Here is a 24,647-nt window from a genome sequence, read left to right on the forward strand (position 1 = left end):
AACTGAAACTACAGGTATGAGCCACCACTCCTGGTTGCCACTAAACAAGGACGACAGTAACATCACAGTGCACCACAGATCAGGTGGTAAAGGTAAACTTACTGTGACACTTTGGTTTCTGTGGTTTCTTTGGCTGTACTGGAGTTTTGAACTCAGGACTTCAGCTGGCATTCTATCACCTGAGCCCTACTTGCAGCCTGCTCTTTTCCTGGTTACTCGTCTTCCCAGGCGGGCTTTGAGCCATGATCCTCCAGATCTCAGCCACCTGAGGAGCTGGGATTACAGGTGTGGCAGGTCTGTGTTGGGTCAGACCGTCTAAGGCCGCAGATCTAAACAACTCCCTGTGCCGGTGGCGAGGCCATGCCGGTGAATTCCCGGAAAGGAGGGGCAACCGCCAGGAACGGCAGCACAGAACACGCGGCTGCTTTTATGGTTTCTGTGAGGACTGTAGGCTTCCCGGAACCATAAAAACTCAGAGCAGACACGGGACAAAGCAAAAGGGACGTGAACGACAGAAGGCCATGAAGACCCCCGGGGCTCAGGGGGAGCGCCAGGTGGGACTGCAGGAAGGACCGGGGAACAGGTCCGGCCTTGAAGGATGGGCAGAGTGTGAATGGGAGGAGGGGGGTCCTCGCTGAAGGATGAAGGGCACACAGGGAGAAGGTGGGGTTTTAAAAGCGCTCCTAGCGACGTCCATGGGCCTCAAACCGCCTGCTCCTCACCTCCAGGAAGCTGCCCCTCACAAACATGGCCGCCGCAAGGCGTCCGCGCCCCTCACCAAGATGGCGACCGCGTAGCCCCGCCCCTCCCTCCCTCGGCGGCCAATGAAAGGAAGCACGAGGAAGGGCGCGTGCGCAGTAGGCCTAGGTGGGCGTGCCCCGTCCTGACTGGGTGGGAGGCAGGGACGGAGGGAGGGGGGATCCCGGCTAGCGACATGACTAAAAAGAAGCGGGAGAATCTGGGCGTCGCTCAAGAGGTGAGGAGAGAAGTCGGGGTGAGGCCGAGTGCTTGGTTGACTTCTTTGGCCGCACGGTAACGGGTCGGCCCGGCTGCCATGTTGGAGGAGGGGCCACAGGAAGGAAGCGAGGGCAACGTGGGTTTAAGGGAGGGTGGGGGAGGGAGGGCCTGTGGGGCCAGGGGAGGGTCGTGGCCCGGAGGTCCGAGGGTGGGACCGGGGAACCTGAGGCCCGGATGCTCCCGGGGGCGGGGGTGCTCGACGGAAGTCCGAGGGGATCCCCAAAGAAGGCCAGGCCCGGGCGTGCGGGGCGTGGAGATGGGGCGCCCGAGGGGAGGACGCGGAGGTGGGGGCCCCCGGGGACGGGGAGCCCCCCGGGGCGGGTCTGCGCCATCCACCTACACAGCTCACAAATGACTTGGAGAACCTAGGGGTCGTGGTAACGAGAATTCCAGAACTAGCCATGTTACCAAAGGAAGCACACGGAGTGAGCGCTGTGCCCTCGCTCGCCCTCCCGACGAAGCCCCACCACCAGGCTCGAGGGAGCCCGAAGGCAGGAGGAGGGCAGCCCAGGCCAGCTCCCCGGAGCATCCTCCCAGAGCTTGCCAGAGAGGTGCCTCCGGGAATGGTGCTCATCAGTCTACTACCTAGAAAGCGATTCTTGGGTCCGAGAAGGCGGAGGGCCACCCGGAGAGCTGGTGACTCACACCGGTAATCCTAGACACCCGGGAGGCTGAGATCTGAGGACAAAGTCTGTGAGACATCTCCACTTGACCACCAAGAAGCCAGAAGTGGAGCTGTGGCACAAGTGGTGGTACTAGTTTTGAACAAAAAGAGCATTCAGGCCCTGAGTTAAATAAAACTGTAGGACTGGTGCCTGCACACACACACACACAAAGTGGTGGAAAGAGGCGGCTCTCTGTGGTAGGAAGAAGATAGACTTTGTAGCCTGTATTAGAAGGCAGTGAACTACTGGAAGAGAGAAGCCCACAAACTCAGTATCTTCAAGAACAAGAATGCTTATCATCCTCTCAAGCAGATTAGAATAAATCTTGTCTGTACTTTGGGCCTTGTGGGTAGAGTAGTGGTCTCTGCTATAACTATCGTATTCATAGGTTCCAAAATTTCCTTCCTAGCTGAAATGTATTTCTTTTCCCCCAACTCAATTCTTGCATCATCTCGGTGACCATTCATAGGCAAATTAAGAGCAGAAGAAAAAAAAATGGAGTCAACCGAGTTCCACATTTCCAGCTAAGGTTGAATCATTGATGCTCTGCCTTTATTTGAACCATCATACTGTAAACGAATGTCTTTTTTATGGTCTATTTAATACCATGGTTTTTGCGTTTTTGTGCATTTTATCGGTGATTTTGCTGCTTTAAGTGGCCCCTAAGCATGCCACTGAAGTGCTGTCAAGTGTTCAAAGGCTGTGTTGGGCCACATTAAGATAGATAGGCTTGTTAGATAAACTTATTTTCAGGCATGATATGCTCAGTACTGTAAGGTGCCATTGGCTGTGGTTCTGGTAGTAATGAAGCAACAAGAAATAAGATACCTATATAGAAACACACACAAAACAAAGTTTTGTATGGATCTGTTGATGAAAATGTGACCAGAACTTCATGAGAACTCAGCTCGATTCAATATTTGCTAGTTCAGTATTGGTATCAAATTTGAAAGAACCTGGGCTAGTATGTAGCTCAGAGGCAAAGCACTTGCCTAGCAAGCGCAATGTCCTGGGTTTGTTCCCAGTACCAAAAAGGAAAACACAAAAAGTGCAGTTAAAAAAAAAAAAATTAGGGGCCAGGAGTGTGGCCTAGTGGTAGAGTGCTTGCCTAGCATACACAAAGCTCTGGGTTCAATTCCTCGACCACATACACAGAAGAGGCATGAAGTGGTGCTGGGGCTCAAGTGGTAGAGTGCTAGCCTTGAGAAAGTCCAAGGACTGTGCTCAGACCCTGAGCTCAAATGAAAAAACGTAAGTACCACAAATAAGAGCCACCTGCATTCAGATCAGATGTATTAACACAAAGGCAACCGTGGGTGATATGAGAGTATTTCTGATGGTGTTCCAATAAAACTATATTGATAGCGAGCATGGTGACACACTCAGGAGGGGGAGGCAGAAGGATCTTAAGTTCCAAATCAGCCTGGACTACATAGTGAGACCCTTCCTCAAACAAAACAAAAACTTCATTAAAAAAACAGAAAACCAGACGGTAGGTATGTTTGGCTCCTAAGGCCTCAGTTTGCCAACCCCTGGTCTAGAGTACCGGGACTGGTACTTTGTCAGAGATTTACCATCTTGTGGCTCTGCCATCTCCTAGGGCTTGTTACCACCTTATCAGTGAAACCAGGACACAATCCATTGCCATGTTCCCTAGCAGGGAAAGAGTAGAGGCAGTACTCACTGTCTGAAGAATCCTAGACCCTAGGAACCAAAAGTTTGGCCTTGTGGTAGGGTGCTTGCCTAGCATGCACAAAGACCTGGGTTCGATTCCTCAGTACCACATATATAGAAAAAGCCAGAAATGGTGCTATGGCTCAAGTGGAAGAATGCTAGCCTTGAGGGAAAAGTCCAAGGACAGTGCTCAGGCCCCGAGTTCAAGCCCCAGGACTGAAAAAAATAATAAAAAAAAAGAATCCTAGACCCAAACTGCTCACTTTCCTTGGCAAGAACTAATATGCAGTGACCCACGCTTAGCTGCAAGGGAGGCTGGAAAATCCATTCATCAGTCAGGAAGACATGCTCAGCTGGTATGTTGACTAGACAGTCTGCTGTCTCCGTTGCAAACAGCACCTCTTGTACAGTGTGGCTGTGACCATTAAATGAGATGGTAGATATGAGGAAAGTGTTGAAAGTGTTCAGTGTGAGCCTGATACAGGATGGGTAACTGAGAAGCTGTAGTCTTTCTCCTCGACCTTTGTGATTCTTTCACATCTTTCGCCCATGAGTGTGTCAGCTCATTTACTTGGGCCTTAGTTTCAGTATCTGCAATGTGAAGGGCAGGATTTGTACTCGGGATTACAAATTGTGCCCAGATATGGATTGAGCATGACTTCCATTTAGATTTTTCAAGTGTTTGGAGTTTGATAGGACCTGTATCTCTTCTTTTGTGCCAGGCTTGAACTCCAGGCCTCAAGCTGTGGGTTTGCTTTTTTGCTCACAGCTAGAGCTCTATCATTCAAGCCATACCTCCAGTTCTGGCTTTTTAATGGTTAATTGGAGATCTAGCTTTTAACCATGACCCTCAGATCTCAGCCTTCTGAGTAGCTAGGATCACAGACATGAGACACCAATGCTTGTTTCTTTAAAAACAAGATTTAAAAATCTTGATATTCCTTGATGTGTAGTTGGGGGTGGGGGTGGGGGTGGGGGTGGTCATGGGGCTTGAACTATGAACTATGGTCTGGGCATTGTTCCTGAGCTCTTCAGCTTAAGGCTACTGCCCCACCCCTTGAACCACAATGCCACTTCCCATTTTCTATTGGTTAATTGGAGTCTCATGGACTTTAGTGCCTGGGCTGGCTATGAACCGTGATCCTAAGATCTCAGCCTCCTAAGTAGCTAAGCTTACAAGTGCCCATCAAGGATTCCTTGATGTGTTTTTGTAGCTACTTTAAATACATAGAACACAGAGATGTTTGCCATCTTAGTCTCTAATAGTACTTTTTGCTTGGTTACTCACAGTTTTGAAATCTGCCACTCTGTGCCTTAGGAAAAGGCTGGCATCTGGCTATGTCTCCTTTTTGCTCCTCAGTCACCCCCAGCGGGGCTGAGTATTGAATGTGCTCTGATGCTCAGGAGCAGTAGATATTGTCCTCTTATTAAAAGTCGTGTGCTCGGAGCCAATGAAGTGGTGATTTAATCAAAAATGTTTGTTAATCTGACGAGTGCAATAAAACCCCACAAGTGAGTGATCTCAGCACCTGCAAACAGACTGCACTTGTTGTAATGAAGCAATTACCAAGCAGGCAGCACTCACCCCGAGGCTGAGCAGGCCAGCTGCAATCAGCTCTCGGACCACTGAGGCACCTTCCAGCCTCCTGCACTTCTCACTCCTTTTGAGGCCTCTTTCTCCCACTCATTTGCCACCTGGTGAGATCTCAGAATTGGAAGCAACTTGTAGGTTCTGAGAATGATTTATTTCCCAAAGGAAAATCACTAACCTTGTGTGTGTGTGTGTGTGTGTTGGCACTAGGGTTTGAACTCTCAGGACCTTAAGTTCTCACTTGTTTTTTTTCCACTCAAAGCTGACATTCCACCACTTGAGCCACAGCTCTACTTCCAGCTTTTTGCGGGTTAGTTGATGGTGAGTGTCTCACAGACATTTCCCCTCAGACCTGGTTGGAACTATAATCCTCAGATTTTAGCCTCCTGGGTAGCTAGGATATAGTTGTGAGCCACCGGTGGTTTGGCTTGCCCCTGACTTTAATGTTATTTAATGTCATTCAGTCTGAATGGACAGTACGTTCAGGGTTGATAGAAAACTCATTTTTTTTAACCTCTGAGAGTACTGAGCTGTGATTTTGCCATTGCACTTTTCTTCTGTAGCTACACTGACGTGGTATCCTTAGTGTTCTCCCTGACTAGTTGATCTGAAATTTCCAGGTGTGTTAGCCGATGTCTTAAAGGGCATAACTTGGCTGGATTTGGTCCCTAGTATTAACAATGTCCATTTGGGAAGCTTTTGTCTACAAGTTTCAGAAAAGTGGCCTCAGCAGTGCATACTGATTACCCTATGGATGTTCACATGGCTTCAGAAGCGCAGCTCTTATCCAGCCCCTAGTACCTAGTACCAAGCTTAATGTTTCTGCACATGGTCTGTCCTCATAAGCACAGGATAGCTGCCACAGTTCCAGCGGCCATATTCAATTTTTTTTTTTTTTTTTGCATCAAGAAGGAGAATGAAATGGCCCTGCTATTTGTCCTTCTGTTTATTAGCAGAGTCTAAGTCCTCCCAGGACTCTCCTGGCTGATTTCTGGAACCACTCATTGGTCGGAAGTGGGTCATGCCTGTCTGGCTGTCATTGCAGTGAGTCTGGGGAAGCCTCTGTTGTGCTTTTCCAGCTTCTGCAGGGGAAATGAGCAAAGGAGGAGAGGCTGGGAATCAGCGCCGCATTGGCCAACTGCTAGTATCTGCAACAAAAGTTAACAGGAAGCTGGATGCCAGTTACCATCACAGCTACGCAAGAGGCTGAGGTCTGTGGGTCACAGTTCAAAGCCTGTGCAGGCAGCAAAGCCCATGAGACTTCATCTCTAAATAAGCACCAAAAGGAAAATTTTAAAAAGCTAGAAAAGGAGCTATGGCTCCAGCCTCGCATGAGCAAGCTAAGGCCCTGAGTTCAAGCCCTAGTACTGGTGTGTGCACTCGTGCATACACACACGCATGTTAACGGGAGTGGTGTATGTGTTTCTGGAGTTGAACTGAGGAGAGGTAGTAGCTAAGGGAGCCAGCCAGCCGGAGTACCCGGAGTGTTGAGCCTGGGACCCAATCACCACCAGCCTCTGCCTTAGGTGGGTTCTCTGCATAAGGCTTAGCACCTTCCTCAGACAAAGGCTAGAACCAGTTAGAGGCTGCTATTAAATGTTCACTCAGCTGGCCTGAGTGGCAAGAGGAGGCCCTTGAACCTGCCACCCTGGCTGCTCTGGCTGGGTGTTGAGTGTGCCAAGGTTAAGGAACTGGTGGTTAGAGCCTAGGCCAGGCGCTGGGGAGAGGCTGGCAGTGTGCTGGCTCTTCAGGGCCCACTGACCATTAAATGAGCCTTACCTGCTGCAGGCGAGAGCCACAGGTCGCTGGCGGGCAGGTGATTTCTCCCGGCAGCCCGCGTCTGGCTCTGTTCCACCTGACGGGGGTCAGGAGACTAAAACCTCATTACCTAACGCGGCTGGATGCCGGCGTGTGTGGGGTGGCAGTTTGCCAGCATCTTAATTAATGAATTCATAAGGCTCGAAGTAGATGCCAGTTCTTGAAAAGTGCTTGGAGCCTTTCAGCGATGCAGGAGCTTTTTGCTAATTTATCAAGAAACATATATTGGGAGAATGAAGAGAAAACAAACCCCCAGCAACGCTTAGGCCCAGGGGTAGCTGAAGGCTTCAGGCTAGGACTGACTTGTGGGGGAACTTTCCAGGGCATCTAAGTCTCCTGTCTGTGGCTGAGGCTCAGAGCTTGAGTGGCCCCTGACCTGGATGGAACAAGCGTCTAGGAAGGGATAAACTCTGCTGGCTTGCTCTGTTCTTCCTTGACACGTGGTTACTGATTCTGGAGGCTGGACGTCCCGTGCCCCGCACCAGGAGGGAAACTTTCGAGGCCTGTTGATTTGGGAACTTCCTGCCTGCAGAGCCTGAGGCCCCTCTTCCTCAGAAAAAACACCAAGACATGTCGGAGGAATGGGCCCTGTGGGGTTTTGACTGGCCCTTTGGGGTCTGAGGCCGATCACCTGGAAAATTGAAGCCCCTCTCGCCCCCATATGTGGCCTGGATGGCCCAGATGGAAAACTCCAGCACTCCTGCCAGGAACCATCTGGGCCTGTGCTCTGGCTGATTTACCCATTATAATAAGTGTCCTGGGGCCTCCCGATGTGTGAAAAAACAGCACATTTCCAGAAACCCTGCTCCCAACGGTCCCCAGGCTGCTGTGGCTGGAGATGAAACGGTGAGGCCACTGTGCTGTGGATTAGCAGGCAGAAGAAGGCTTTGATACCTCTGAGGGGGGTGTGGGGGAGAGGGAGGGCTTATCAGGCTCTGAGCCTGGCTCTCCCTTTCCCAACTGGATGTGTTTTGTGTGCCTTTGGAGCAGCTTTGACAGTTTGGTGGTTTGGAGGAGGGTTCCTGGGGTGCCTGTGAAGGGAGCATAGGCTCAGTGGGAGGACAGATGCACAGCTCCTGGCCCCTGTGTTTCAAAGCTCACAGATGCCAGGCCAGGCCTCTGACAGCACATTGCACATCTGTTGTGTAGACAGAGAGCAAGCAAGCTCAGCACAAGGTCATTCTGAGTGGACGAGCTGCTGGAGACAGACCAGTGCGGTTCATGGGCTTCATTTGTGGTGTTGGAATGACTTTCCAGAACCTCCTTGGTCAGGAATGTTTGCCTGAGAGATGGTGACAACAAGGCTTAGTGTGGGGCCGGGAGTTTGGCCTAGTGGTAGAGTGCTTGCCTAGCATGCACGAAGACCCTGGTTCCATTCCTCGGTACCACATACGTAGCAAAAAGCCAGAAGTGGTGCTGAGGCTCAAGTGGTAGAGCCCCAGCCTTGAGAAAATCCAGGGACAGTGCTCAGGCCCTGAGCCCAAGCCAGGACTGGAAAAAAAAAAAAAAAAAAAAAAAGGCTTAGTGTGGTGGAAGGAGGGTGAACTCAGAAGCAGAGAGACCTGGACTCAGTGGCAGCGCATCATTTGGCACCTTAGGTTTCTGTGGAGTTTCCTGTGTGTGTGTGGGGGGCAGCCATAGCCCCCTCCTTGCAGAGTGTATGGACAGATTACAGACTGCAGCTGCCCACACCCGGCCCATCCTGGAGTAGAGGGCATGCAGGTCATGGGCAGGGGCTTGGACTCGTTCAGGGCTGATGTTGCTCTCTTTCTAATGGGGTTGATGGTGAAGGGCCCAGACGACCTGTGTGGCCCTGGGCAATTCACTTCCTCCCCTAGGTGTGAGCTGCTGAGTCTCCTGGGAGCATCTGGAACAGGGCCTGCTCTGTGAACATGCTGCCGGGTTGTTGGCCGTTGTTACTATGTGCTTTTGTTGGGGTTGGACTTTTGGTTTCCAGAGCCTGCTTTGATGCACATTGTGTCATCCAGACTCCAGAGACCCCATGCTGAGCTGCGCTCAGGGATCCACCACCTGGCTCTTCATTAGATGCTGTCAGTGACTGCAAGATCTGGCCAGGCAGGTGCAGGAGAGCTCATGACCTTGACCCAACCCTGGGGGCCAGCTAGCTTCCAGCACCCTCCACTGCCTTGTGTTAGTTCCTAGGAGCAAGTCCCCGGGGGACAAGAAATGACTTCCTGGATGGAGCCCAGAGCCTTGTCTCTCCAGAAGGCCCAGCCCTCCCAGAGGCTCTGAAGCCATGGGCAGAGTCTAGATGCTCTGGGCACCCTGTGTGGAGTGGAGCTGCCTGTGCCTGACCAGCAGCCAGACCAGGAGCGGGGGCCCCTCAGCGCTGGCCCTGGGAAGCTGTGAACCACTTTCTCCATGAGGGTGATACCAGGTTCCCTGACTCCAAGGAGTCTCATCCCAGGCCTCATTCCTGGAGGCTCCACATTGAAAACATGCCTCTTGGGGATTTCAGATGAATTTTACAGTTTCTCTTAACACAGTGGTTTTATGGCCTATGGGACCCCAGGGATACTTGCCTAAAGCTCCGAGAGTGAGGTGATATTCCCCAGCAGAGGGGATTGAGTTTATCTGGCCTGGGGCTATGGAACTGCCAGCTGTGGCCTGGAGCCAATAGCCTCTGCTGGACTTCAGGAGGAGCCTCTGCCCCCAGGGCTGGCAGGAAGAATGCCTTTCTTCCCTGGCAGCTGCTGGGAGGAGCTAAGGCTCTAGTTGGCCCACCTCACAGCCTGCTGGGTATTTCCAGGGCTCCACACTAGTAGTCATGCCCTGGCTGTGAGTTCAAGTCCTGCTCAGATGACGAGAGGCAGCTGCCGTATGCTGCCACCTGCCTGCTTTACTCCTGAGCCTTCTCTGTGAAGCTGCACATGTCCTGGGGCCTCTTGTCCAGGGCTTCCCCTTGAGCACCTTTCTGAGTGGTGCGCCTTCTCCCTGTTTCCCAGCTTTCCCTCTCTACCTCCCCCTCCCACCCCAGCTCCCTCCCCTCCCCCACCAATCTTCTCCTCTCCAGCTGTCCCCAGGGCAGTTTTTAGCCAGTGTTGCTCTGGGTGAAGAAAGGAGCCTCCATTTCCACGTCTGCTCACCTGCCTGTGCCTGGCTTGGTACCCTGAGCCCCCTGTACTCCTTTGAGGCTTCAGTCCATGTGGGGGCCCAGAAGGTTACCTAAGGGACCCCACCATCACATTTGCAGTTCATTCCTCAGGGCCCCTGTGCTGCACTGCACACCACAGCCACACTTCACATGTGGCTCCATGCCCTGGCTGCAGTGCCCTTCTCCCTTTGTAATGGTATACACACAAGATGGGGTGTCCATCGGGGAACCACTCTGCTATGCACTGAATTGTGCATGGTTTGTGACAGTCAAGACCAACTCTGGGTAAGTCCCAGCACTAGAGCCCACCAGCCGCCAGCCAGGTGCCTGAGATACTCGGCCTTCAGAGTCCTCCCTTCCCTCCCTGCCCTTCCCTTCCTCCCCTCGTTTCCCCCAGGAGTTGCTCAGGGTCTCTGGGCCTCTTTCTGCCCTGGTCTGTGGACTTCATATGACTGTCCCCTGCCAAGCTGGTTGCAGGTCCATCTACATCCCCTCAGGTGTCCGCTGGTGCCCTGGTCTCAGCTGCCTTCTGCCTCCACACCACCCCGTCCTGTCATCTGCAGGACCACCCAGCCACAATACCCCCTTCCAGAGCCTCGCCAGCACTGCCACCTCCTGGGCTGGATCTGAGCTCCGCTGGGCACCACATGCTGAGCCAACTAGCAGGCTGACCACAGGAGGCGCTGCTGTCCTGGTCACCCCACAGGCCCAGCCCCATAGACTTGGGGAATGGCCAGGTCCAGCCAGAGGGACTTCCTACCACACCCCCACTTCTACCAATGGGCTGGTAGATCCAGTGAAAGGCATGCCCGAGCCTAGCAACCCCCTGTGAAGTACGCGCGCCATACCGCGTGGCCCTCACACTGACACGGGAAACATGACTGTCGTACAGGAGGGAAGAGCTCACCTGTCACCCCCAGTGAATGACGGCGCTGATCGTGGCGCAGGTGCACAGCCATGTTCCCAGGCGTCCAGGCATTTGGGCTCCTAACTGCTTGCCCAGGCCTTAACCTTATACTTCTAGCATCTTCCTAGCATTTGCCTGACTGTCCTGACCTGGATTGCCTGTAGCCTGGGGCAGAATGAACCAGACTGTCTGCAATCTGGTAACCCCTGTACGTGGAGTGGGGAGTTGACCGAACTCCCTTTCTTTACAGCCCATGGCTGTGCCCTCCCCTTTTCTAGCTACCACTTCAGACCCCAGGAACAATGAAAAGAAGCACAAGTCCCTGGGAGTGGCCTCCAGTTCTCAAATGCTTTCTCAGCCAGGCAGAGCTGGGGACCCTGATGCATCTCCTAAGCTTGGGTCTGTGGCCTGATGGGCCTGTCACATCCCCAGCCTCCCTCGCCGGAGGAACCTGCTTGTTTTGAAAGGAATCAGAAGTCAGCAGGGGAAAAAAAAAGGGCAGCAGGGAGTGTACATTCATACAAGGAGGTTAGAAGTTGCCCTAAAACCTTGATTTGTGTTCGCCTATTTAAGCCTCATTAACAAGTGGCAATTGAAAGTGGGGATATTCAGTGGAACTGAAAATAAATTGGGCTTGTTCAGATAAAGGCCCCCCACCGCCAGTTCCTCAGGCCCTGTCCGGAGCTTGATGGCAGATTGGCTTGGCCACTTGGGGTTTGCCAGGCTCAGTTGTAAAGTTTTGCTTAGCAGGAGTTCCGGACTTGCTCTGAAGCAATTACTACTTGTTTGGGCAGCTGGGGGCCTTCCAGGGGTTTACAGATGGGCAGAAATTCCCAGCCTGTGCCCTCCCCTTTTTAGAATGACTTGCAAACCTGGGCCTGGCCCAGGGGACAAGGCTGGGAACTGAGAGCCGAGTTGGGACCGGGTTATGCCTAAGTTAGCAAGCACAGCCGTTCCTCCTCACAGCTGCCAATTTCTGTGGTGTGGCACAATAGTTGGGCCGAACTGCCACTCATTCCCTGAGACCTGAACTATGTCCTCAATCCATGCCCAGCCCCCATTCATTCCAGAAGCAGAGACTGGGTTGCTAGGCCTTGACACCAAGAAGAGATGGGTGGTATTTCCCTCCAGGATGGGAGCCGTAGACTCAGGCATCCTTAGAGGCCTGGCAGGTCACAGACACTAGTGGAGTGGGGCCACAGTCCAAAAAGATGGGATTTGGATACCCACAGGAGGTAGGAGGTGCTCATCAACTCAGCCTCCCAAAGGGTAAGTGCCAGGGAGAGTGGTCCCCTCCTGCCAGCGGCGGGGCAGGAGAGGGGGCAGACGTCATGAATTTATCTTTACTTGGGTTCCAGCCTGAAATTTGGTTTTGTCCTCCCTCCCTCCCTCCCTCTGTTCTTTTGTGCTTTCTTGTTTTGTGTGTCAGTACTGGGGATTGAACTCACTGCCCCATACTTCCTGTGCAAACACTCCCTCTTAAGCCAAATCCCCAGCCATAAATGACAGGAAGTCTTGAGGACTGGATTGTTTGGGGAGCATTGTGCCAAAGGCAGGCTATATGGTGGCCTGGACCAGTAGCATCAGACTTGCGCTGTCCCCAAGTCCAGCTCCAGTGTTCCTGTCCTTGAAGCGTAGCTCCAGCAAGGCCTCAGGCCTTTCTGTGGACTCCCCAGCTCCTGCCTGGGGTTTCTGCCCAGGACAGACCCTCCTTTGGGTGATCTTTTGCAGAGAAACAGCACAACCACCCAGGCAATTAACTCAAAACTCTGCAGTGGCTCCCTCCCACAGGGCCTTGCTTACCGAGCTGGAGTTGGCAGTGGCCAGGCTGCAGGGAAGGGTGGGCGCTGTGTCCTCTGGACTGGGGCTCAGGAAGGACAGTGACTGGCCCAGAAGTGGCTAGGGGGTTGGCAGGGCTGGGGCAGAGGTTCAGACACTTGGAAGACAGCTCTCCAGATGCTCAGCCCTCCCAGGAGGCTAGGACCTGGACGACCATATTCAAACCCAACTCTGGCAGAAAGTTCTGTGAAATTCTCATTTTTATTAGCCAGCAAAAAGCCAGACTAGGCATGGCTTAAGTGGCAGACACTAGTGGAGAGCAAACAAGCCGAGACTGAGGCCTTGAGTTCAAGCACCAGTTTCAGCATAAAAAAAAGAAAAATGAAAAAAATATTTTTGGCATCCTAAGTCTTAATGAAGCTATTTTGCTTCAAAAGTTATATAGACCTTGGCAAAGAACAGTGGTTTTGTTTTCTGCCAGTCCTGTGGCTTGAACCCAGGGCCTGAGCACTGTCCTTGGGCTTTCTCAAGGCTACGGCTCTACCTCTTGAGACACAGCACCACTTCTGGCTTTTTCTATATATGTGGTACCAAGGAATCAAACCTGGGCCAAACCCCCAGCCCCAGAGCAATGTTTTTGGTACTAGAAACAAGTTAGAAAAAGGAGTGGTTTGGAAATGATTTTCACTCATTTTTATGAAATGTTTACTACTTACACCGGGCTGCTAAGATGAAGCCTGTCAGTGAGAAGTATAAACACCTCTGCCTGTGTCCTCGTGATGTCTCCACACCTCGCGATGGCGTACCCGGAGCCTCCCACAACACGCGTGTCATTCTAGGCTCTGTGTATGGGGTGGGTCCCACTGTACAGGTGCCTCTGGAGGCCCCTGTTGTGGTTCCGACTGGGCACTGTGCCAGGTGGACTGGTGCTGTCCTCCCCACCCCAAGCCCCCACCCAGCCCAGAGGACCAGGACAATGGGGAGGCCCAGAGCAGCACGCTCTGTCCTGCTGCCATGCAGGGAGCAAGGCAAGTCGGAGGTGCTGCCCAGCAGACATGTTTGGAGGTGTCACAGCACAGTGCCCGCCATGTATTTCAGATTGATGGGCTGGAGGAGAAGCTGACCCGGTGTCGGAAGGAGTTAGAGGTGGTCAACTCCAGGCTGGATGGGGCAGAGCTGAGCCCAGAGGACAGGTAACACCCTCCACACCCCTCCCTGCCTGCTCTCTACCCTGGGCACCCAGCGTGGGCTGTGCCTGAGGCACAGGGTATGTGTGGGTCCCGGGCCTGACCTTCAGACCAACCCCCTCCCCAACCTCTCCTGAGGGACTCACGCCATAAAACACTGCCCTCCCACAGGCGGTCTCTGGAGAAGGAGAAGAGCAGCCTCATGAGCAAAGCCTCCAACTTCGGTAAGGAAGTTCCTTTCCCTTCCAGCCCCAGGGTCTGAGGAGGGTTGGTTCTTTGCTGTAAGGGATCAGGAGGCTCTGTGACTGCTCTGTATGGGGGGGGGGGGGGGGGTGGGGAGGCGTGGCTGCAGCCAGGTCCAGAGCTCATGTTCACACGCTGGGGCTGTCTGCCCTTCCATCCCTGCGCCCCCATCTGTCATGGGGAACCCCCTGCAGCGGGAGCAGGGCAGCCCCCTGTGGGCACAGGCAAGGCTCCTGTGGGTGGAGTGATGCTGCCATCTTCTGGGTACCAGGGGCAGAGCAAGGAGAGCCCTGACTGAGCAGCCCTTCCCTGGGAGGTGGAGGGAAATGGTCTGCAGGATTTCAGCTGTCACTAGGCCATGCCCCCAGCCTCTGCCTCCTTTTTGAGTCGTGAGTCCTGTTGCACCAGGCTAAGGAGCCAGGGACTGGAGAGGCCCATGTGGTCTCTGCTGCCCTCAATTTCTCCTGGAAAGACAGATACCTGAGCCCTCAGAAAGCGACAGTTCCCCCTGGATGTCACACCACTGGTACACTTTGACCTTTAAGCATAGCCTTTCTGGTGACTCTACCCACCCCACTGCACTTGAATGAGCAATGAGCCCAAACTATCCCACCTCCCCTTTCCTCCCAGAGAAAGAGCTCAAGTTGCTCCGGCATGAGAACAGAAAGAATACCATGCTTTCGGTGGCCATCTTCATCCTCTTGACCCTGCTCTATGCACACTGGACCATGTGAGTCTGGAATTCTCCACCAGCACCAGCTTTGCCCTCGCTGTCTGCTCAGGCCCCAGATCAGTGGATCAAGGTGTGGGGCATTCTTCTCCTTGACTAGCGCTTGAAGGGACCCGTGTACTCAGCCCCCAGGGCCCTGGCCTGCCATGGGCCCTGTGTCTGGAAGGACGCGGTACTGGCTCTTGCTGGAGCCCAAGGGAGAGGCAATAAAGAACGGGTCACTCTGGTCTGTGAGTGAGTGCGGTGCGGAGCTGCAGGGAAGCAGCTGCTGTTGGGATGTCCACAAGTTCCTGGTGTAGAATTCCGAATGGAGAGAAAGTGGTCCCCAGGACCTTCCCAGACAGCATGCTGCCTGCCAAACACACGGCGTGCCCTCCAGTCAGTGCCATGCTCTGTAATTATACAGAAAAAAAATGCAGCCTGTGCACTGAAGGGCAACTCAGGGACTTGAAGTGGTCATGAGGGTCCCCGGGGAGCTGAGAGTTCATCTGTCTTCAGGAGGCAGGCAGGGCGGGGAGGCCTCCGCAGGCAGCAAGAGCCACGGGAATGACCAGACTGACTTACAGTGACAGTGGCCAGTAAATCAGGTGGGTCCGCAAAGGTGGGGGGGGAGAAGTAGACACAACAGTGTCTGGGCAACTCTGGCGGATGTGGGGGTGAGGGAGGGGAAAGGCTGAGTGAAGAGAACACTTGGGGGGCCTGGGGCCGAAGTGAGCCTGCCAAGGGTAGGCACTGGGGGAACCGGCTCTGGGTACAGGCAGTGGAAAAGGTCCAGCCTGGAGGAAGCCCAGCCAGCTCCTGCACATCTTCCCCCACAGCACAAGGGCAGCCCCAGCACAGGCAGAACGGGGGGGCCCCAGTCTTAGGGGTCACTGACAGGACCAACAAAATGTTCCCCCTCCCTCATCCCTGGTCCATGACACTTAACTGGTATGGCATGTTATTTCATTCACACAAACTGATCCTGGACTATCTCCGCGCCACTAGGGGCGAGCCTTGTGATGGAGATAGACTGGGGGAGGGGAAGGTGCCTCCCTCCCCCCAAGGGGCTGACATCAGTCATTCTTCCACCTTGGGACTCCAGCACAAGCAGTGGCCTGGGGGCCCCAAGGCGGAACAGGCTGCTAAGCCAACCGTCCTCCCTCCCCTCTTGAGCAGAGCTTCCTCTCCTTCACCTCGTGCCCAAGCCGTGTTATCTGCACCAGTTCCCCGATCACAAAGCACCGAGACACCAGAATAGCCCCGGCACAGACACATACGCATTAAAAATACGTTTATCTTTAATAATCCAAGATTCTGCAAGACACTGATATACCCAGAACTGGGTGGAAAGGGAGCATCTCAGGGGGCGGGACAGGCTGGAGGACCCCATATGGAATCCATTCCAACCCCACAGGAGCCTCAGTGCCATATCTCCATGGAAACCAGTCTGACTCGGATGAGGCCTCGGGGAGCTGACACCACATCTCTGAGGCATTTCCCATTAAAAACAAGCACAGGTGCTCTCCCCTGCCCACCGCCGCTGCCCAGCTTCCCTCCTCACTCTGGAGATGGACTGGTGTGTGTCTGCAAGCTGACTGGATCTCCTAATGGCTGCTGAGATGAGGGGAGCAGGGCAGAGGCCATGTGACTACCAGAGGTACCCCCTTACTTGTGGGATCACTGCTGCCGCAGGAGTAAAAGGCAGGTCTTCAAGGCTGCCTCCTGCCTTCCCAGGGCTGCCTGACGTCTGGTGGGCCCAGGAGGATTCTAGCCACACCTAGTGCCAAAGACCACACACCTGGATCCTGACGAGGGCCTGAAAGCCTCCTTCCCGGCCTGCCGGAACTATCAGAGGTCCAGGCTGAGGAGGACCCCAGGAGGGGCGGAGAGGACACGAATGAGCATCAAAACAGCAAGAGACAAAACCTTGATTTGTACAACAGCTACTCCTGGCCAGCTCACAACAGTGGCCCCAGCCCACTCAGGCAGGGGTGGCCCAACACAAGTTGGGCAGATCAGGGGCCTGGCCCCCCTCAGGGGCAGTGCATGGAACTCAGAAAAGTGAGTCTACAGGATTCCAGAGGGAATGCAGAGCCCAAGCCTACCCCTCTGCCATGGGCCAGAGCCCACATGCCCTGGGCACTGCCCTCAAAGCTGCCTTAGGAGCACTTCAGGCTGAGTCCTGGTGGGGAAATGGTTCCCAGGGAATGTGTGGGGAGGAGGCCACCCTCCCTGTGGCCAGGCCGAGAAGGAACCAGTGCCACAGGCCCCATGCCAGGCACTCGGCAGGGGCACAGCGATCCCAGGGCCTCAGGCATTGTGCCTCTGGATGAAGGAAAGGACGTCCTCCTTGGACAGCTTGTCTGGGTCCTGGGGCTTCTGGGAGTCGTGCACACGGATGCCATCTCCCCACTCCCAGAAGAGCCGGCCATAGTAGCAGACACTAGAAGAAGTGTGAGGAGAGGTCACTTGGGACCAAGAGATGGATGTTAGCTCACCCCTGGCAACCGGGACTTACAGGAGGGATGTTTTGAAGTGCGTGTATGCGGTGGGGAGGTCTATGACTGCAGACGAGGGTCTTCTGTGCAAGCCCCATATTTCTCCAGTTCCTCCCGGAACCTACATTCCCCAACCAACTGCTAGAGCTAACTGCATCCAACAGACAACACATGTGTCCTGGGAGCCCTCGTTTACCGTCCACCCGTTTACCCCAGAGCAGCCTTAGTGTGGTGACCAGCAAAGGTCTGTGGCTCATGTTAGGCACACTGGAGCTGCCATCAAAACCTGTGACTAGCAACCTGGCAAACAGATGCTGCTCCTGACACAGCTGGACAGGGCAGGGACCCTCGACATATCCCACCCCCAGATCAGTGTCAGATGTCACATGAGCAGCGGCTGCTCTGTGGGCCCTTCAGCCCAGGACACCACACTTCCTAGCAGGCAGGTCCAGGGATTTCCGATTCGGCTATGGGTGGACCCAGGAGGGCTGGCTCGGGGGAGCTACTCACTGAAATGGGGCAATGGAGTCTGCCGGGAGGTCGAAGGTGGATATCCTGGTTTTCTTGTTGTAGAAGAACTTCCTCTTGGAGCTTTTGCTGAATGCCATAGTCCATGGCTCTGTGAGGAGGAAGATAAGAGCTCAGGAAGGATGAAGGACGCACGATCCAGGGGCTGAGCAAAAAGCGGGCAAGCCCACCCCGCAGAAAGGGAACCGGCGGCCGGGAGTTTGGCCTAGTGGTTAAAGTGCTTGCCTAGCATGCACGAAGACCCTGGTTCGATTCCTCGGTATCACATACTTAGAAAAAGCCGGAAGTGGTGCTGAGGCTCAAGTGGTAGAGCTCTAACCTTGAGAAAGTCCAAGGACAGTGCTCAGGCCCTGAGCTCAAGCCCAGGACTGGCAAAAAAAAAAAAAAAAAAAAGGGGAACCCGGCAAGGCAGGGAACAGCCATGAGGAGGACGACTCCTCAGTGTCTCCACCCATGAGGGCCACAGGGAACAGCGACTAAGCTTGTCTTCCTGGACCTGCTGCCGCCTGCCGAGAGCACCACACAGGCTCTGCCTACAAGCTCACCTCCCCTACCAACCCCCTCCCCTGGGAAGAATAGAAGAGACCCAAGACACACAGTGCCCATGACATGCTCCTCAGGAAAGTGCCAGCTTGGCTCTGCCCACCTCAGTAGAGAGCCCAGAGAGCACTGGCTCTGGCAGGGTCTGGGCCAACCAGCCTGGCTGGGAAGGGGAGGGCATGGGAGGCAGCCACTCATCACCCACCGTTCACAGTCCTGACGATGTAGAGGCCTGTGGGCACGAAGTGCCGGTCGTCCCGCCCTGTGTAGCTGAGCCTTGGTGTGCCGCTGGAGCCCTTGATGATCTTCATTTCTAACCTGATTTCCCCAAGCAGTGTGCACACAGGAGTGAAGGGACAGTGAGAGAGAAGATCCAGCACCATCTGGCTAATGTCACATTTTTACCGACCACAGTGCTCTGTCTTGGTTTGACAGAAGAAATGGACGCACAGACTTAAGGGAATTGCTCTAAGCGACACAGGGACAGTCTGGCCGTGCTTGGCTTACACCTCAAGCCAAGAAGTAGAGACAGAAAGTGAAAAGTAATCTGGTATGGGGGATACCTGAGACCATGCCTGTCACTGGGTCTTTAGTCTATCACCCATGGCATTGCTGTGGCCACACAAGACTCTTGGTTTTAGCACCCCATGCTGCAAAGAGTCCAGAGCCATATTTATGCCCCTTTGCCCCCTCCAGGCTCAATTTCTCTCTTGGCACTGTGAGCTGGATTTATAGCATCTCAAGCTGCTCACCACTCTGCCCCTTGCAGGGACAATCGTAACCATTAGAGCATCAATGACCTTGTATTTCTGCCCAATGCACCTGCCTTGCCTGCTCCCGTTAGATGCTGAGTCAGCTTATGGCCAGGGCTCTGGGCCACATGGGCGAGGGGGTTGAGGGGGCACCAGGGCCAACTCTCCTCCCCACCACAGTGGAATTAAGAGTAAACCCTGACAGCCATGCCCCCTCCCACTTCCCCTCAAATCACCTGACAAAAATCTTCTCCATCTCCTCCAGCCTGTAGACCTCCTTCACCCTGTGCAGGGAGAGGGGGAGACATGAGTTCTTGAGGACCCATTCATCCAGGGAACAGGTGGCAGGAGGTGTCTTATCTGCTCTCACCCTCAGCCTCAAGTCTTCGCTGAAACTACCAGCCCAGCAAGGTCACCTAGCTCCTCAGGCCTGCCGCAAGGCAGTGGTCCTAAAGATGGGGTGAAAGGCCAGGACCAAGGATCGGGCTCTGGCTCCATGCCTGATCCCCAAATCTGAACCTGTCTCTGGACTTGCTCCTGGGAGAGGTGCTCAGAGACCCACCCAGCAAGCAACAATGGAGGCGGCCCAGGTATCACCCTGTGCAAACAGAGCTTGCTTCAAGACTTTCACAGGACATCTAAGAAGCACATTCTCAATGCTGGGTTTAATTTTAGGTAGATTTACATTCAAATGAATAACAATAATTTTGGTATAAATAGATACCACAGTCTCTAGTGACATGCAGCCTCAGGGCAGGGCTTAGCAGTTATTACTTCTTAGTAATAACTGTAGAAATCTGTTTTCCATCTGTTTTCTCCCTGGCTATTCTTCTCCCCTCCTCTCTTCCACATCTGACCTTCACACTACCTAAAATGACCACAAACCCAGGCCTCTCCCCAGGCTTGAAGCCCATCTATTCTTCTCTTCTCATAATCCAACTCCCATTCCCTGTTCTTATGTGACAAAAAAAGAAAAATCTAAGGCCAGGTTGATATGCTACCAATATACAAGTGAGAATGGGGGCACCAGAAGGAGTGTTCAGAAGCACGTACGTCTTAAAGGGGTACCTTGCCCCCCAGAATGAATCTACCTGTGGAAGTCTGCACACCACACCAGATACAACATAGTCTAGGGTAAAAGCGTAAGACCTCCAAACTAATCATTCATCAAAGACATCATTTCTAGCACCGAGCCTGCCTGATCCACCCAAGCTGCTGAGCTCTCCTATGCCCCTGGGGTTAGGAGAAGCAGGTGGAGGGGGGAGAGGTGACTGGACAGGACATGGGACCACACACTCACCTGATGGGATTCATGTCCGGGCGACTGGGCTTGGACACAGCTTTCACAAATTTCTCAGCAAGCTGAATTCTAGAATCCAAACAGAGTCCCTTAGAGGCAGCCCTTAGAGGCCTTTCCCAGCACCCGGGCCCTGAGAAATTTCCACAGTCCTAGTAAGGGGACATGAACCTGCACAAAACTGTCCCAAGTGGCACCATGTCCCCCAGAGGCCCACCCTGCCCATTCTATGCCACTTCACATGCCCTCCCCTCTCTGCATCCCAGGCTCCAATTTCACTGTGTCTTGCTGGATGTCCCCAGGTGGCTTCCATTGAGTCATTTCCACGAGAGCTTTAAGAGTCCTCTTCACTGTCACCCCGTACCAGAGGCACCAACTTAAACAGGGCCACCCAGGAACTGAGCGGCCCTCCAGAGGACCAGCTGTGGCAATTTGCCCACTCCCCATTTTTAATCCTGTACTTGGGATCAGCCGGTGTGTGGGAAGGGAAACTCAGAACATGGTCAGCAGAGGCGGCCAGGGGCAGAGCCTAAGGAAGTGGCTGCCCAGAGCCCCGCCTCCACCCCATCCTCCTCTGCTGGGGCCTGGGTCAGACCGTTGGTTGAAGTGCTGCTCTCGAACATCACTGCCGTTCAGCACGAGGACGTCAAGAATGTGGATGGCGCTGATCTTCCGCTGGGCCTTCCCCTAGGAGGACAGAACACTGCCAACACTGCCTACTCTGCCATGTGGCTCATGGGGAAGGGAAGGGCCCTTAGCCGCAGAGCTTTCCTTGTTTCCTTCCTGGCTGATCCTAAACACCACACTGGACTTCTGAATAGGGGACAATCTGTAGCTTTGAACCCCCAGGAAACTCAAAGCCGGCCAGGCTACTGCCTGCCACACTGCCCCAACCAGACCAGGCTTTTACTCCAGGCCACCTGTTTACTCCAGGCCATCTGCTCCCAATGTGCTGAATGCTGTCCCTACAGCTCAAATACCCCAGGAAAGAGCAGGCTCTCTAGCAGGCCTCTTCTTTCTCAGAGGATTTCTGATAGTAAAAAACCAAAAACACCTAAACTAGCTGCTAGAAATGGCTCACATCCAGAGCCCTGGATGTACCAAGCTGACCACAGTCACCTGTGGCACATCTGAAGTCATTCTTCCTACCTGGCTCAGGGCAACTACTCAAGAAGGAATCATCAGCAAACCTTTCCCAGCCTTGGACTGGGAGGTCTAGTGCCAGCCAGGTTTCAGCAGTGCCCAGTGTCCCCACTCCAGCCCCACAACTAACAAGTAAACAGAGGGAGGCAGCACTGACCTCCCCTTTCAACTCATGCACGATTTCCACTGAGAGCAGGGTGTCCCGAGGTAGCTCTGTCTTCAGGTCTAGTTTCACCCAGCGGTCTGACTGGCGGCCATCCCACGTATAGATCTGGGACTTCTATAGGCAAAACACAGGGTGAGCATGGGCTAGAGGTGAGAGGCCAGTTCTCAAGGGCTTTTACTTGGCAGCTACCAGCTGGGAAATGGCAGATGTCTAGGATAGAAAGTTTGTTAAACTTCTCTCTGCTGCCTCTGCAGAAAGTAAGGTGATTGGGCTCAGACCTGTGGGTAGAAAACGGTCTGATGGCTCACATCTGTAATCCTAGCTACTCAAGAGGCTGAGAACTGAGGATGTTGGTTCAAAGGCAGCCTGAGGCCAGAAAGTCCATGAGACTCTTATCTCCAATTAACCATCAGAAAACCAGAAGTGGCATTATAGCTCGAGTGGTAGAGTGCTAGCCTTGAGCTGAAGAGCTCAGGAACAACACCTAGGCCCAGAGTTCCAGCCCTATGACAAAAACAAACAAACAAACAAAAAACAGACCTAGGGGAACTTCTCAAACAACCTTAGTCCATGGTCCCTCAAAAATATTCCAGCTTGATATATGTTAAGGAAGAGGAGAAAGTAAAAGGAGAAAAAGAGTGTGAGGACACAGAAGTGACTGTGGAAGGAGACTGCACATGTGAAAGAGCAGTGATGCTATGAGTTAGATGAGATGCAGGACATTCCCTGGCTCTCCCCTCCCCTCCCTTTAGCTTCCAGGGGCCCAGGGAAGGAGAGGGATGTCACTGCAAAGCAGGAAAGAGCACAGGGTGGTGGCAGGGTAGAAAAGTTAACTGGCTGCTGCATAGGTTTATCCAGATGAGTCTGCTGACCCAGCTACTGGCCTGGAAAGTTCTGCATCTCAAAAAACACCACAGCAGTCCCCTGAGCGAGGCAGGGTTGAAAAACATGTGAATAAATGAGGTAAATGAACGAGTGCTATTTGGTGAATGCAGAGACAGAAACAGAGCTACTGTTTGGCACCTGTATAACAATAAAAATAGGCTAAATGAAAGAAAGAAAAGAAAGAAGGAAAAGAAATGCTTCTCTAAAGTAAGCCCCAGCTCCTTGGTGCCAGCACAGCACACCAGAGAGAGGGCACTGCAGACTTACCCCCAGGCCAAGGAGGAACTTCTGCTCACTGCCAGACACCATGCAGCGGTAGTCAAGCACAGGCCGGATCCTCTCCAGGGTTTTGGAGGTGAGCATTGTGGGCTTGTAGCTGAAGATGTCAATCTCAGTGCCCTGCAGTGTGGGCAAGAGGAAACACCACAGGACTACGGGAGGGCCCGGCAGTCCACACCCCTGTGAGCCAGCCAGGCAGGCGGGGAGCACTTGCTCTCGCAAACACATTCCCCTACGCCTGCTTCTTCACCTAGCCAAGCACTAAATGGGCTCTATTTCCATCTGTTTGGAGTATTCCTCTAGGACCTATTAGGAAAGGCTGGGAAAGAAAAGAACACTGAGTCCCAACTACAAATCGATCTACCAGAGACATGAGGAAATGTCACTGGAATATAAATGCTGCCTGAAAGCAAGGATTCTCCAGTTGGTTTGGGAGCAGAGAGACATGATCGCTCTATCCCATTCAAAAATTGTGCACAACATTATTGTAGGGCCATCTTGAGCCTCATTCTGTCCCGGACACCCACAAATTCAGTACCACAAGAAGCAGGAGGTTGGTAGTAAAAAAGAAAAGCAGGCCAAAGGTCTCTGATGTGTAGTTCACCAAGAACATGCCAGGACCCCTGGGATGAGCCCAGCTCCAAAGCGGGCTCCTCTGGATCGCTCTGCCAACACTCCACATCTCCACAGGCAAATCCCACAAGGCCTGCAAGGGTCAGGGCAGGCTGGTCAGAACCCTCTCTGCTCAAAAGGAATGCCAGCACAAGCACACCTCAGACAGGAATCTGTAGGGTGTCACGCTTCAGGAGCCCAGGCGGAGAGTGCCTACAGCCTCCTGGAGGCTGGGCATCTGAGTGTCCAACACTTTTACACTCAAGCCTCCAACTTATTGCTCAAGCCAGAGTTACCTGAATCAACTCAAAGAACTTGGATTTGGGGTCTGAGGAAGAAGGAGCAACTCGAGCCTGGTCCGGGATCTGAAAGGAGAGAATCAAGGGCTTTGACTTCCAAGTGCCCTGCTGCCCAGGTGTGAGGGCGAGGGGCAGGTCCAACCTGGGGGAGAGGACATGCCATGCAGGAAAGGGGGCTGGAAAGGGAGGTGGGGCGTGTAACCCGCTGCTTCCTGTGGCAGCACACCCCAAAGCCACTTTTCCCAGGGGCTTTTTGAATTGCTTTTGTTACCCAGGTGAAATCTTGCCCACCACCCCTGCTGACCCAGCTGCAGGCCAAACTGGCAGTGAGGGCAGGAGCCAGTTCCCAACAGAGCTGAAACAATACAACACACTCTGGGCGCTGTTGTTTTCAGGTAGGCAAGAAGACTGAAGTGACAAGCTACAGTTTCCCTGCCTGCAGCAACCCTGGCTGGGGAAACTCACATCCCACAGTCTGAGGCATTCTTTCCGGATCTCTGCTTGCCGAGGCTCACTCAAGGTCCTGAGGGAAGCAAACCAGAAGGTGATGAGACTTCTACAAGGTCCGGCAGTGGGCCCCTGTGCTCCCTGGGTTGCACAGTGGGGGAACAGGCACAAATGAATGCACAAGTGCCTGTGCAATGGCTCTTCTGAATGTCCACAATTCGTGCAGTTAGACTATCTCCCCTTCCACTCATGGGAAGGAAGGAGACTGTCTCCCAATCCTAGACCCCCCACCCCCAGCCAGGCCCTCTGTGTAGCTCTGTTGGAGCCATTCAGCATATGCTAACCCTGCCCTGGCAGATGTCACTAGGCTAGTATCTCCCAGGGCTGGGTTAAGCCAGCTCAGGAGTTCCTGGCTAGTCCTGTGTTTTCTCTAGCTCACTCTCTGCTCTGTGTACCTCAACACATGTGTTCCACCTGTGCAGGTCCACGCACA

General features: G+C 53.6%; 2 protein-coding genes across 3 annotated transcripts in view; one reads left to right on the top strand and one right to left on the bottom strand.

The window, feature by feature from the left end:
* Nucleotides 1–883: 883 nt before the first annotated feature.
* On the top strand, nt 884–14,946 carry Ccdc167 (coiled-coil domain containing 167). The gene is made up of 4 exons (XM_090355316.1): nt 884–976; nt 13,665–13,759; nt 13,925–13,977; nt 14,627–14,946. The coding sequence occupies exons 1-4, from the start codon at nt 935–937 to the stop codon at nt 14,728–14,730; spliced, it is 294 nt and encodes a 97-aa protein (XP_090211442.1). The 5' UTR covers nt 884–934; the 3' UTR covers nt 14,731–14,946.
* Nucleotides 14,947–15,984: 1,038 nt separating this feature from the next.
* Cmtr1 (cap methyltransferase 1) overlaps nt 15,985–24,647 on the bottom strand; it is a 47,312-nt gene continuing 38,649 nt past the window's right edge. For both annotated transcript variants that reach the window (XM_090355750.1, XM_090355751.1), the window contains exons 15-24: nt 24,173–24,230; nt 23,705–23,773; nt 22,785–22,916; nt 21,624–21,746; nt 20,919–21,010; nt 20,327–20,395; nt 19,263–19,310; nt 18,480–18,592; nt 17,717–17,825; nt 15,985–17,151 (exon numbers count right to left, since the gene is read on the bottom strand). In XM_090355750.1, coding sequence (XP_090211876.1) covers nt 17,019–17,151; nt 17,717–17,825; nt 18,480–18,592; nt 19,263–19,310; nt 20,327–20,395; nt 20,919–21,010; nt 21,624–21,746; nt 22,785–22,916; nt 23,705–23,773; nt 24,173–24,230 — 946 coding nt within the window. In that variant the 3' untranslated portion in view covers nt 15,985–17,018. The remainder of the gene's footprint in view (nt 17,152–17,716; nt 17,826–18,479; nt 18,593–19,262; nt 19,311–20,326; nt 20,396–20,918; nt 21,011–21,623; nt 21,747–22,784; nt 22,917–23,704; nt 23,774–24,172; nt 24,231–24,647) is intronic.

The sequence above is a fragment of the Megascapheus bottae genome, chromosome 22 (genome assembly GCF_031878675.1).
Source record: "Megascapheus bottae isolate mThoBot1 chromosome 22, mThoBot2.hap1, whole genome shotgun sequence".
Lineage (NCBI taxonomy): Eukaryota > Metazoa > Chordata > Mammalia > Rodentia > Geomyidae > Megascapheus > Megascapheus bottae.

Excerpts from the sequence above, each read along its gene's own strand:
- Ccdc167 (XM_090355316.1), top strand. The coding sequence starts at position 935 with ATGACTAAAAAGAAGCGGGAGAATCTGGGCGTCGCTCAAGAG. Across the intron at positions 977-13,664 it reads ATCTGGGCGTCGCTCAAGAG|ATTGATGGGCTGGAGGAGAA; the intron begins GTGAGGAGAGAA and ends CATGTATTTCAG. Across the intron at positions 13,978-14,626 it reads GAGCAAAGCCTCCAACTTCG|AGAAAGAGCTCAAGTTGCTC; the intron begins GTAAGGAAGTTC and ends CTTTCCTCCCAG.